Source organism: Silurus aristotelis, assembly GCF_946808225.1.
Source record: "Silurus aristotelis genome assembly, chromosome: 20".
NCBI classification, from domain to species: Eukaryota; Metazoa; Chordata; class Actinopteri; order Siluriformes; family Siluridae; genus Silurus; species Silurus aristotelis.
Window position 1 is genome coordinate 14377684 of NC_139593.1, and position 14746 is coordinate 14392429.

The 14746-nt window shown below is 38.4% G+C and overlaps 1 protein-coding gene across 3 annotated transcripts in view; it reads left to right on the plus strand.

The window, feature by feature from the left end:
- The window catches only part of LOC310715689 (rho GTPase-activating protein 6), a 144825-nt gene extending 130421 nt beyond the window's left edge, over positions 1–14404 (plus strand). For 2 of the 3 annotated variants that reach the window (XM_083522301.1, XM_083522302.1), the window contains exons 8-13: positions 201–349; positions 3742–3921; positions 6861–6952; positions 8445–8728; positions 8896–8967; positions 10524–14404. In XM_083522301.1, the coding sequence (XP_083378427.1) occupies positions 201–349; positions 3742–3921; positions 6861–6952; positions 8445–8728; positions 8896–8967; positions 10524–11020 (1274 nt within the window). In that variant the 3' untranslated portion in view covers positions 11021–14404. Of the gene's footprint in view, positions 1–200; positions 350–3741; positions 3922–6860; positions 6953–8444; positions 8749–8895; positions 8968–10523 lie in introns of all 3 variants that reach the window. The other variant, XM_083522303.1, reaches the window with a different exon arrangement.
- Positions 14405–14746: the final 342 nt, after the last annotated feature.

The following is a 14746-nucleotide window of genomic DNA, read 5'->3' on the forward strand; positions in this document are numbered from 1 at the left end:
AACAGTACACTTTTACACTAAGAATTATACTTACAGTAAAGTCTAAGCAGTTGTCGGTTAATCAGTTCTCTGGCAACCACAGTCTTCTAGTCACTTGTACTCAGAGACCAGACTACCATTATGTGCATTATGTAGGTCAGGTCTGGGTTACTAAAGCAATGAGATTTTTGACCTATGACCCTGGATTTCCCTGTTGACAGTGCTGGACCCAGAAGACCAGCAGTTAGTGACCCAGCTGCTTGTATACCTGCTGCCTCCTTGTAACAGCGACACTCTGCAGCGTCTGCTGGAGTTTCTGTACATCGTGGCTCAGCACGCTCAAAATGGATACGACAAAGATGGACAGGAGGTGAGATGTGGACCCTAAACAGTGATTACAACAGTCTATAATAATGGAATAGCCAGAATAGAATAGCCTTTATTTGTCACATATACATTACAGCAAAGTGAAATGTTGTTCTTCTCATATCCCAGCTTGCTTGGAAGCTGGGGTCAGAGCGCAGGGTCGGCCATGATACGGCGCCCCTGAAGCACACAGAGGGTTAAGGGCCTTGCTCAAGGGCCCAAGAGTGGCAGCTCGGCAATACCGGGGCTTGAACCCCCGACCTCCCGATCAGTAATCCAGCGCCTTAACCACTGGAGCCACCACTCCCCCCCCCCCCCGTTCATTTATTTGTTCGTTCATTCATTCATTTATTTGTCTAACTGAATGACCAATAGTTGTCAAAGGCATGAAAGAACAGTACCATGCGATTGGTGTTTTGGCATTACAGCAATACCCAAATTATCCCAGTACATTCAAGATTTGATGGGACGATTTGAAGAACCAATATGGAGAGATTAGGTAGAGTTGTTAAGCGAAAATTATGGTCTACTTTTGCACTTTAAATACCAACTGTGGGTCAATCAGTTGGGCATGGCTTTCCCAACATCTGGAAAAGGCATGGAAGTCTGATTAAAAGCTATTTAGTAATATGGCCTCAGTGCATAGTTATGTAGGCAGTGTGAAACTGATACTCTCAGTCTGCAATGGAGGCCAGTATAACTGTCAGCCTACATTTGAGACAAAATGAGCACTAATTGAAGCACCTGGCCTGGATTTATCAGCCTGCCTCTGAAGCACTTTTAAGTGAATATACTCAACAGGCATCAGTGCATATTGTTTTTCTACCTAAAGACCAGTGGTTCATAATTAGGCCATTCATTAAAAAAAATATACTATAGGGTCATACCTGAGTCGTGCAAACTCCACTCATTTCATTTTACAACGTAACTGCCGACTTGATTCATAATTCAGAGCTTGTGTAGGTGGTATGCACATGGGGTGGAGTTTGTATTAAGTAGAGGTGTGTCAATGTGCAAGGAGCTGCACCACTGGCTATCAAGGTCTAATTTTATTGGCACCACTGGCTATCAGGGATTCAATTACGAACAAAACTTACTTTAAGTGAGCTGTAAGATTAGCAGATGAATTCTTGGACATCTTTAACCATGGGTTGGTTTTCTTTGTCTGACATAAGCAGCTGTAATCTCTGAATACTCATAACTTTCTCCATGTAAATCATTCTGTCAACTCTAAATATATATGCACACACATATATCCAAACTGTTTTAAGAAAATGTCCACTGTGAAATATATAATATATTTCAGTTTTTTTTTATTTTTTCGACCCGTATCCGCCAAAGTTCATAAAGTTGTCGTCTTCTTCTTTCGGGTTCTCCCATTAGGGGTCGCCACAGCGGATCATTCATCTACTCAATGCCACTGTTTCTAAACCATACAACATCGCAGGTCTCACCACAGTCCTTTAAACTTTTCCTTTCACTCTTGCAGATACTCTTCTATCACATATCACTCCTGCCACTCTTCTCCACCCACTCCACCCTGCCTGCACTCTTTTCTTCACTTCTCTAACACACTCTCCATTACTCTGCACTGTTGATCCCAGGTACTTGAACTCCTCCACCTTCTCCACATTTTCTCCCTGCAACCGCACCACTCCACTGCTCTCCCTCTCATTCACACACATGTACTCTGTCTTACTCCTACTGACTTTCATTCCCCTTCTCTCCAGCGCATATCTCCACCTCTCCAGGCTCTTCTCAACCTGTTCCAAACTCTCACCACAAATAACAATATCATCCGCAAACATCATGGTCCACGTGGTCCATCACCACTGCAAACAAGAAAAGGGCTCAGAGCCGATCCTTGATGCCATCCAACCTGTCTTTCCTACTGCACACTTTATTGCTGTCTCACTGTCCTCATTAATGTCCTGTACCACTCTCACATACTTCTCTGACACATCTGACTTCCTCATACAATACCACAGCTAAAGTTCGTAAAGTTAATGTTAGAAAAGGGGGGGCATATGTTGGCCTTCTACAAATTTGGAACCACTGTTAGTTCAAACCCGTTCCAGCATTACAATGCCCCAGCACAAATCAAAAGTCGATTAAGGACTGGTTTGCCAAAAAGTTGAAGGTTGAAGAACTTGAGTAGCCTGCATAGAGTCACGCAATCAACCCTATTAAAGACCTTCGGGATGACATCGTGAATTTTTTGAAAGAGTAAATCCCTAACGCCATGGCGCTAAATACCATTTCGAAGGCTTTCCAGAAGTTAGGTTAACAAGCACAGACAGGTTTGATCGTCATGTGTCCACAGACTTTTGATAAACAGCAAAAATGCATTCTGTTTTTTGTGTTTTGTTTTTGTTTTTCTAGACCAGCGACAGTATCTGGTGGTTATTTAGCACCACATTCCAAATATACATTTCATGTTTGCATCAGGCGGTAATGCTAGAAGAGTGATAGGATCTTTTTTCCTTCACATATACACATGGTTTGATCAAATATTTTATGCTCCACCAACATTTTTGACATTTTTTAACACGTACTCAGTTTACAGATCACATAATGTAACTGTACAAGTCATGAGACGTGTTATCCAGGCTTATTTTTCTCGGTGTTCACTTTAATTCTAGTTCATACCCCGCACTCCAGAAAAAAGCCCATGCTTCAGCTCTTAGTTCATTATTAATCTGTATAGAAAATCAGGCCTCGTGATGTGGACTCTCAAAGGCGTGCTTGGCCTGTTCCTAAATACTCACTCCTGCCTGCGCTCTCAGTGTACTTTCCCACATGCCTATCTGCACAGGAAACCGGACTCATTTCACGCTCGGGAGGGGAACACTGATCAACATTTTCATCACACTCACGTTCCCGCTGAGACTCGGCGAGAGATTGGGGGGAAAGGAAGCAGGGCAGTGTGCGAGTTAGTTGGAGTAAATAAAGGAGGCATTCCTTTCCTTTAGAAGGGATGGGTAGCGTTATTGCATTTTCTACAATTGTAAGATTTTCTCTGCTGTGCATAATGCACAAGCGCACACCCACACACACTTAATCCTTTTCCAGCTGTGAGAAAAATTGAATCTCGGCCCTGCCGTGTACATGGAGTTTTAGTGACAATGTCAAAGTCTTAATCCTTGTAAAGCTTTAGAGGAGCCGCTAATAACGTAATCACCAAATCACAGTACGGTGATCCTTCGAGCGAAACATGGCGTTCTCCTCTCGTTGTCTATCGTCCGACAATGAAAATGCATTCAAATTAGAACGTTACTAAATTTACTTCCCAGTATGCATTAAATGAGATGTGTTGAATGTATGTAAACATTTAAAAAAATATATATATATTTTTTGTTTTGTTTAGATGCATACAAGTGTTCTGTTTGTCTACAGGTTACAGGAAACAAGATGACATCAATCAACTTGGCCACCATCTTTGGGCCGAACTTGCTGCACAAGCAGAAAAGCTCGGATAAAGAGTTCAGCGTGCAGAGCTCAGCCCGGGCTGAGGAGTCCACTGTGGTCATCGCTGTGGTACAGAGGATGATCACCAACTATGAGGAGCTTTTCATGGTGAGCAACGAAATAGGCAAAATGTATGTAATATAATAATATGACAGGGAAAGTTTCTGTAATGTTTTGGGTTTGAGGAGTAATTACTCATAATTGCAGTATCTCGTGTCGGGAGTTTTTCTTTAGAACTGTTGCCTCAGGGTTGCTCACTTGGGAAAGGTGACCTTCTGATATCACCATACTGCTGCATTCTTCTTTTGGGTGGTTTTACAGACTTGTACTGCAGCTTCTTTTAGTTCTTGTTTGTATTGGGGGATTTTTTTTCCAGTCTCCAGTAAAATGCTGTATATTCGGGTTAAAAACTTCCACAAGTCCTTTTTGTTGGCAGTTTTCTCAGTGTCCTTAGTGTACTTAGATTAAATGCACTTCTCTGTAAATTGCCCGATTCTATCTGTATATTTAATTTACTATATTAATCGTCAAAATGAACGAGCCTGCTCTAGAAGCAAGCCATGATACCACCTCCACCAAGCCAATAAACTAGTTTTGGATCATGAACAGATCCTTTCTTTCTTCAAAATTTGGACTTTCCATCACTTTGGTAGTTAGATCTTATTCTTGGTTTTAGTACTGTATGGCACATCTCTTTATCCTATTGCAAATTCCCAATCTGGACTTTTTACTGAAATAAATGGCCTCTTCTGGTATGGCCTCTTTATTTCTGCTTTCCAAGACGTCTTTGAAAGGTAGATTGGGATGCATTTACCCCTGCCCTGTGAACATTCTTGGTGATGTCACTGTTTTTTTTGTAGGGTTTTTCTATACAGCTCTCACAATGAATCTGTCATCAACTGCTGCTGTTATGCTCAGCTGATCTTTTCAATGTCGTTGTTTTTTTTTTTAGCTTGCTGCGCTCCCATAGGCAGATATTTGGTCTTCATTTTGTTTTGTCCTTATTAAAAACAAATGATTCACAGGCAAAACCCAGGGCTCAAACTAAGATTGGACTTTGAGCTATTGAAAAAAAAAAAATCAATCGTACAGGGCAAAGCTGAACATGAAGCTCATCAGTCACATGGTTCAATAGTTTTAATGAATTAAAATGTAAGGGGGGTGGGTTCAGGCAGCAGGTGACTTTTTTTAACACACACACACACACACACACACACACACACACACACACACACACACACACACACACACACACACACACACTTTTGCTTTGCTTTACCATACTTGGATCAGCTTTTTACAGTATAAATAGGCATTATATTTGGTATATAAAATAGAGAAATTCAATTTCCATTTGTTCCCTCATTAACCATGCACAAACTGTAGCAGTTTATTTGATTGAACTAAAGGTTAATCAACAGTATTTATGAATGTTACATTGTTATATTTTGTTGCTGAAATAGAATGTTGGTTCAGGATCCTCGCGAACTTTTGCACAATGCCGAGCAGAAAGCCGTATTCAGGGTTGAGTAAACGTATGGAATTAGGAGGTAATGCTTTGAAATTATTTATGGGCTTAAACGCGGCACAGACAGTTACACACAGGGTAGAGTTTATCCTCAATGAAGGCATGTCTCAGTTATTCTCCATTTAGTCTTTGAACTTGAAGGCCTATTCTTTGCACAATATCAATTTCTGTCAAGAAGCAGCATGAAGTATAACAACACTGTATGGCAACATTTTAACTACCACATTTCACCCTGGCATTTATGTATTGAGAAATATTAGTTACACAAGAGAATAAGATTTGGGGCAAAATTATTCATTCATTCATTCATTTTCTCCCGCTTATCCGTAATTCGGGTCGCGGGGGCAGCAGTCTAAGCAGACCCCCGCCTTCGACTGCTGCCCAATCCTCACAGCACTGTCTCTTACGGTCCCTCCTGCAGGTGGTGAGCCCACGGGAAGGGGGCAAAATTAAATATGTGCATATGCATATATACATGTTTGGAAAAAAAATTATAAATGGATAATTGGTGGAATTTCAGATCACAACAGCAGCTCATGACAATCAGCTTCACTTTCTTCTCAACTGTTGTAGTTCAACTATAAATGGTTTAATAGGAAGAAACCATTTGTCTGACATTTGCCCAAAAGGCATAATGCAAAATTTCCTTGCCAATAACATCTTTGCTTTGAAAAGCTCTGTGAATTGCAGTGTTTAAATATTTCAGAATCCAGAGCACATATGCACATGCAAGCATACGTGATTCTAAAGCTTGTGGCCAGTAAAGTTTTTCGGTAGCGTTTTCAAGTAGTTTAGACTGTTTTTCTTCGTCTTTCATGTCTGTTTCGTGTTACACCGTATCCCAGTTTTGTTAATCGAATGTGATTTGTTCTCAATCAGATTTTTTTTAAAGAACTGGGTAGTCTGGACTCTATATTCAAGAAAATACCTTCTTCCCCCAAGAGCATTCCACAAACCCGCCGACCTTCGAGGCGTGAACTGCATGCATTGAATCAGCATTATTTGTTAAAAGTTATATCAAACTTAATATGGATAAACTTCCCAGCATAAATATTGATTTATCTTTAGTACTTTAGCTGACAACTCAGAGTGCAGCAGAAAAAAAGACATTTGACAGATACATATGATACACTGGATGATCATGTGCATAGTTTGTACACACTGAGACACACCACAGAGCTCACACACTCTCGAGTTTCTCCGCTCTGCAGAAGTGTTTATTACCCACGGTTACTTTATTTCATTCATTCCTTCTATCTTTTTAATGCGACTTGAGATATTGTGGCCAGCAAGACTACTCTGGTTATACCTTTTATGAGACCTTAGAAGAGCTGTGTAGAAGTGTTATGTGTTTGGCATGGATTTCGGGCCTGATTTCCGAACGAATGAAGAGACTTATTTGACAGCAGGGGCCTCCTGTAAATGGAGGGATGGTTTCAGCTGATGTGAAAAGGCTTTTTGAGGTTAAATCTCTATTCTGCCATAAGCTAAGATTTTAAAGGTTTACATTTATGTGCAGGTGTCTGCAGACTTGCAGAACGAGGTGCTGATAAGCTTGCTGGAGACCGATCCGGACGTGGTGGACTACCTCTTACGACGCAAGGCCTCACAGTAAGTTGTCTTGAAACAAACATGCGGACTTAATCGAAGTTCTCCTCCTTCTCACATAAACTAGGCCCAGTTTGTTTTAAATGGAGATTTATGGATATGTATCGCCCTCTAGTGAGCAAAAAGGAGCATTGCTGCAAAAAAGAAACCTAAGTTCATCAGTAATGACTTATGGGTTAAATTAGGTTTAAAAGAGTAATCAAATAAAACTACTGTTACCTCAATAAAGTTTTACTTAAGTACAGGCAAAGTGAAATGAAAAAGCTCATTTAAAACTCAAGTAAAATTTACTGTAACTTTTTTATTTTTTAACAGTGGTGGTGAGGTGGGGGATTTTAGTGTAGTTTAAGGGGTTATGACTCTAAAACTAGTTGTTTTTAATTGAAGGAACACTTTTACAAATAAAATAAATGAAAAATTACACTAACCATGATGAGTCTAATGCACTTTCGAAGCAAAAAAATAAAGAAAAATCTCCTGTTATAATGTAGTTTATGATAATGAGAAAAATCGCAGATTCTGAATTCAATTCGACAGCATTTCACCTTCAGCTGTCTGCATCACTGACGTGTGTCTTGTCCGTCTCTGTCTAGGTTTCCTTTGAGTTTAGCACGTTTGTTCTCTACCCATCAACCAACCAGTGCAGTAGTTTCCTGGGCATGATTTTTACTCAGTATTGAATGATTTTAAATGTAGTACAATACTTCAAACTAAACATACTTTAGTAAAAGTCGAATTACAGATTGTAAAAACGTTCAAAAGTAGAAGTACACATCAAACAGTCAAGAACATTGTCCACTATTTAGCTTGCTTTGAGTTGAATGGGGTACATGACCACATTACTTGGCTAGAAAGACTTACTACTTACTTGCTTACTTTTAGTAGTTTTTGACTATTTCAGTTTTTTTTAGTTCACACTACATTAAAAGCTTTTTCAGATTGAATCACTTGTGTTTGAAAAGCTCAGGTTTGCTGCTGAAAAACACCCATCCAAGTGAACACAGAATGCCAAAAACAGAGAAGAAAAGGATTAATTTGTATGTAGTAATATTGGATAAGGGTATTAAGTACTAAGAAAAAATATATGAAAAAAGTATACATTATATCTTATATTTAATTCCATAACCAACTGCTTCTGACCACCTTGCATACTCTTGATAGCACTTGTAAGTGAAAAAAATATGTAATAGACATTTAATACAATTATGCATAAGAATAAATCAATAAAAATATGTGTACATTTCAATGTATTATATATATATATAGTATAATGATAAAAATGTATCTAAAATTAAAAATAAAATATAAGCTCATTGTATATCAAATCTGAACAGAAATGTATAAAAAAATAATAATTGCAGAGAAAAAGTGTCATTCAGTGTTTTGAATGTTTTACTGTCATTCTGTAATTCACAATTTGCATTCAAGATGATTAAACATTATAAATACATACATTATTGTGACACCTCACTGGGCGCATGTTTGCATTCTTCAGAAGTCCTGATTTGTTAAACTCCGAGGCATCACTCTCCTTGAGCGAGTGCAGATCATCCAGCGACTCCAACAAGGCGTCTAGCGGTGAAGTGTCTCCCTATGACAACAACTCGCCGGTGCTGTCTGAGAGGAGAGGGGGAGACGTGCTGAAAGAGAGCGACGTCCATTCTGGACGAGCCCTCAGCACAGAGCGTCTTTACTGTGTCCCTGAACAGTACAGTCTGGTGGGAAAAGTGACAGGACGCAGCAGGGACACTGTTTCAAATATCTGGCCCGCATCAAAGGGTGAGATAAAAACAGCTTTGGTGAGCCTCCGAAAATACAGTCCAGGGCATTTCTTTTTGATTTCCTTTGTTAGCAGTATAAAAAAACTACTAATGAAATATACTTAGCAACTTCCAAAAACAGGTACATGGCAAGTTTATTATATAACACTTTATTCTTTATTTCAGAGGAGCATGCAAACATCTGGGATACATGGCACACAACGCTGAAGCCAGAATTGCAAGAAAAATCCTATACAGGTAAATAGTTCAATAGTTTAAATCATTGGCAAAATTCAAAACCTGATATAAGCTCTTTTATTCAGCCTTCAGTAAGCACTTTATCCTGGTCAGGTTTGCAGTAGATCAGGTGAACACCGAGCATGAATTGGGAATACAATCCATTCCACAGAACTCAAAGCAAACCCTCACACACATGAACAGAACCAGTGAAACTCAACCCGTTTCACTGGAAACATTATAGAAAGTATAAATACTGTTGATAAATTAAGCTAATCATTCGTTTCTGGTGAAACAGGGAAATGCGCAGGCCCTTACAAGCCCTATAGTCGTCCCATTCTAGAAAAACGAATCTAATTGGACAGTTGGCTGCTCAGTTGTTTCTTGTGAGCCAATGCATAATTATTTAATGTTCAGGACTAAAAAAGAAATTATTCCCAGATGTTCCACGTGGAGCCTGTTGCTGTTGTGTCTCAAAACATGCATTGAAGAAACGTCAAAGCTAGAAAAGGAGACCGGAAATCAAAATAAATCGAGAAGAAACATAGCTGAAGAAATTAGGTGCTTAAAAAAAATCCGGTTTTGACGAACTGCGAAAAAGCCAAACGCCGCCCCGAGCTTAGACGTAGCGGAGCAAAGACCTTTCCAAAGCAAACCATGGAAAACACTGAATGATGGAAAAATAATTTCAAATCTGAAGAAAAAACTGGTGAAGACATCAAGAACTGCAGACACAGACAGGGCAGAGGATCTTCTATGTAAATTAATGTTATTAATAATCTTCTAGAAAGTCTTACAGTGCTACCACTTTCAATACTACATCGACAAAAGTATTGGGACACCTGACTTTTCCAGTCATATGTGTTCTTCCCCAAACTGTAACCACAAAATTGGAGGCACACAATTGTGCAGGAGGTAACTAAATATTCCCTTCACTTGAACTAGAAGACCCAAACCTGTTCCAGCATGACAGTGCCCCTGTGCACAAAGCCAGTTCCATGATGACAAGGTGCACATGGGTTGAAGTGGAAGATCTTAAGTATCCTGCTATAGAGATCTAAACTCAACCCTTCAGGGTGAATTGAAACACCGACTGCACCCCAGGCCTCCTCACGCTACACCAGAACTCGACTTTCCTAAAACCCTTGTAGCTGAATGAGCATCTCCACAACCACATTTTAAATCTAATCAACATCTTTCCAGAAGAGTAAAGGTTATTATACTGAAAATCTGGACTAAATGTGGAATAGGATATAAAGAAAATACAAATAAATGATTTTTGTCAGGTGTCCACATTTTTCATTCAGTTTACTGTGGTTACCAACCAATTCACATCAATTACTGAATAAAACTCAATATAAATAAGATAAATAATTGAAATGCCATAACAGACTCTTGATCCTCTACAACCCTGCCAATGATAAAGAGGTTACAGACGATGATTGATGGAGAAAACAGGGTTTATTAGAATAATACGCCAATACTTGTGGATCCTGAAGCAGGTGCTCAGGATTGTGTTGAAGCTTTTTATTTTAAAATGTTGGAAAAAATAGATGGCCGTTGTTTTGTTTTTTCAGGCTCCTGTGGCAACATATCGGACGGGAGCTCTCGCAGCTCCAGGGATGAAATTGATGATCGGACTCCACCTGCAGTAAGCAGAGTGGATTCCCCACAAACCAGCACAGTGACTCATCCATGCCTTAACCTGAACCTTAAACCCAATGGGCAAGTGAAATCTAGCAGTTCAGAGGACCTTAAATTTGGCAGCAGCCACAGCATATCTAGCCCCACCCTTTACCCCAAACCAACCAATAGGAATGAAACACGCCCTCCTCCACCACCTTATAGACATTCAAGGTCAACACCTTCAGTAATTTCATCTAATTCTGCCGTACCGCCGTCTCAGCAGCACATCCATCAGCTTGGGAAGTCTGGCAGCCAGAGCTCATCCTCACCAGCAGGCACTCTGAGGCCCTCGAGCTCAGAATGGCAGGACTGGCAGAGGGACAGGTGGCACATCTGGCAGCTGCTGTCTTCAGACAATGCTGACACTCTACCTGAGACATTAGTGTGATTCCAAGGTTAAGCAATTCAGTGTGTTTTAAAAAAAGAGAAGCCACTGCCATGTGTGTGTTATGTACAGACTGGTTTGAGGCCGAGCTCCTCATTTTACTCTATTGTGGCAGTAGGTGGTGCCGAGTTGCACTGTAGAAACTAAAACAATTGGAAGGGGAGATTCCAGGCAGCAAATATATACAGCTCACTAACTGACAGTGATGTGGGACTTGTTCCATTTCATAAAAAATGTACCGTCTCCCTGATGTTTGCTGTTGGAAAATGTCGCAGTGATTCAAAGCCCCGTTCCTTCACTTCCTGTTTTTAGCTCCATTCGGGAATTCATATTATAGACTCTAAAGCAGGTACCATAAATGCCTCAAATGAACCTAAAGCTCATTCATTCATTGACACTTTTATATGGACAAACGGAAAATTTCACTATATTCAAATGATCGTGTAACTGCTGTGTATGTCTGCTTACAGTTCTTTCTTAAAAAAAAAAAAAAGAAAAAAAAGAAAAAAAGAAGATTGAACAATTGTTCAGTTTTTGCACTGAATCATATGACATGGGGTAAAACTCAACTTTCTTTTCTTTTTAAGCTCAACTCCTTTTTTTTTTTTTTTTGTAAATACACCATAAGAATATTTGCCAAAAAAAAAAAAAAAAGCTGCTAAATCAAATGTATACAAATTTATTTGTTCTTACCTCCAGCACAGTACGGATACTTGGACAGTCAGAAATGCCATTTTATGTTAATTAGGGAAATGTAAGCTTTCGATTGAATAACCACCGGCCGTAAACTTATGGGCCTCGTTCTTCTCTGGCTCAGATATGTATAGCGCTTACTATACCATCCCATCTCAAATGCGAGAGCCCTTTCCATACCAAGATTTTTTGAATTGCGTTTTCCAAAAAAAAAAAAAAAAAAAAAAAAAAAAAAAAAAAAAAAAAAAAAAAAGGGAAGTACGACCGTTTAAACGGATATAAGCAGCAAGTTTACAAACATCTGTTTGGAATGATAGTGTAATAAAATAAAGCATACATTTATTTTTTTATATATTTTAAAATCATATTTTCCCTCTTGGCCAAGCTTTATATTGTGTGTTGACTTATACACTTATCATTAATTAACAAACTAGCATACAAGCTGCTGATACGTGACTGAAGTCTCAGTAGATGCAATGTTATGACTTCTGTGTACACTGTCCCAAACTACATCATCCACTAAGTAGCTGCAACAACTGTTACGATCTAAAAAGGACGCTTCTGAGGACATTTTCTATCGAATTGTAACATTTCGTATCCGACTTTTATTTCCACAGCACTTAACTGAGGTACTCGTTCATCCTAGATGGATTTGTTCGCAAGCTTGTTTTAAAACATTCGGACTTGATCGTGCCTTTGTTTTTTTCCTTCCTAAGAGCTGAAATACGGTTTCGAAAATTCAGCAGTATTTTTAAAACCTAGTAATAAATTTATATTGGTGGATTCCAGTTGTATCTGTGCCTCAGAATAAGCGAAAGCTCAACTCGGTTTTGATGTGTTTTGGCATCTCTTGCACATTTACTTATTGTTTAATGAAACAGTTACAAAACGGCATTGTAATTACATTATCGCATTAGGACCTCAAATTGATTACATTTTACAATGTTAATCGCAATTAAAATGACTGAAAATCCCAAATGATACACCAAATTCAATATAATTTTTCATTTGTAGTTCCAACAAAAGTCACTGAAACTAGTCTGATGACGTTTTTTGGTTTTCATATCTATTTGCTACCCCCTGCATCTACACGTATTACAGCCAGGATGAAAACGTGAGCCTCTTTAAAATCCACTAATCTTTTATTTTTTTTTTTATCTTTCATTATTTGTCTCTCTTCGTACAGACTCTTATCAGTCAATATTAAAGCATATTATCTATTATTGTATATTGTGAGCAAGTGCAGTGTCGTTGTCTCTTGGTAGAGTGAATTGAGCATTATTTATTTGTATTGACCCGTTTTGCACACTGTCTGTTTTTATATGCCACCATTTTAATCTTAGAAACACCTTTAAAAACATGATGGATGCTAAGGAGATACAGCCGAACAGAACATTGTTATGGACATGCTTCATTAAATCACCAGCAAAAATACTTTGAGAAATATCACAGATTATCAATGAAATAAAAAAGTTAATGGCTTAGGATAACCGCATCAAAAGCTCTCCTTTTGATGCTAAACGTCATTAAACCTTGAATATATTTTCCCAGTTTTTGGATTTGCAGATCAAATGTAGAATCATGTCCCATCAATATAAGTCTATTTGCCTTGTGTGAAATGAAATGCAAGAATCAGGCAGCTTCTTAAACTACACACATGACATTTTAAATGATCAGCATGAGGTAACAAGGAAATGTATTTTAGCTTCATGACCAGTCTCTGAATATGAGTACAGTGGTCCCCCCGGAACCTGCGGGGGTTACGTTTTAAGGGGTTTCGAAAATCCGCTAATTTTGGACGTAACTCCTATGGTACCTCATCTAGAAATTGTCGCTTTAATACAATTACTTCACTTGTTAGTGACAGAAAAACAGTTTAAAATGTTATTCCTAATGTTCCTGAACATTCGGTCCCATTGCGGATTCCGGCAAATTTTAAGATAATTAGTAAGTTTCCAAATGAAAACCCGCAAATTTTTTAATGTTCAGCACATAGAAATTGACTATAACTTAAACTACAGACTTAAGTCGCCAATCTGGCCTGTGAATTGATCAGAGTACCAACACACACCTCTCTATTAGCTTTTACAATCTAAATACTATTTGATACTTTTTGAAACGATGAAAATTTTATTGTGTTGTACAAATTTCTTGCTAATAGTAAATTCAAGGCTTCTACTTATATCATTTCTAAAACATTTGGGAAAAAAACAGCAGTCACTATTTGAGGGAAAAGGCTCCAAAGGTTACCAAATATTCTGGATGTCTATTTTACACCATATTTATATTCGTCGCATGATAAAAAACTGGTTTTTAGCCATAACGCAGATTCAACTAAAATTGAAGTCAATGCCTTTCTACAGCAGAGACATCAAGTTCATTTGATTTGTGAGTTTTTTTACTTATAGTTTTGTAATTATTGGAGAAATCTTAATTTGCGTTTTTTTTTTTTTAATTGGCAAATAAATACATTATGATTTTGTAATCTATGGCTCAAATATGAGGTATATGTTACTTCAATATTAGGATTGTAATGACTTATTTGTACTTCACACAGAAAAAACGCTTATTGTACGTCTGACATTTGCTGTGAAGCTTGCTTTGGTATTTTATGTACTTTTTTATTTCTCTTTTTGATATTTTTTTTTCAGCAAGGTTTAAAAGTAATAAATAAGAAAGCTTATTTTTATTTTATCTTTGTCTAATGTAGTCCGATGCATCTTGTGCAAGAATAAGATCACCTGCATAACAGACAGTGGACAAAATCAATATCAAACCAACCATGAACACCAGAGAAACATGAGATGGAAATACATGTAAAAACAGTCAAAACACAAAAAAGGGCCTTAATGAGGCACACTGCGACAATAACCAGAGACAGGTGTGACCAGCAATCAGTGGAATGAACGAGTTAAAAGCAAAACTAAAGCAGCAGTGAACCAAGAAACAGGAACGGTTGGAAACAGGAAACCAAAGCTGTATTTCAAAATGTGCGTTCGCTCACTCGTTACTACATAAAATGTTCTTTATAGACCA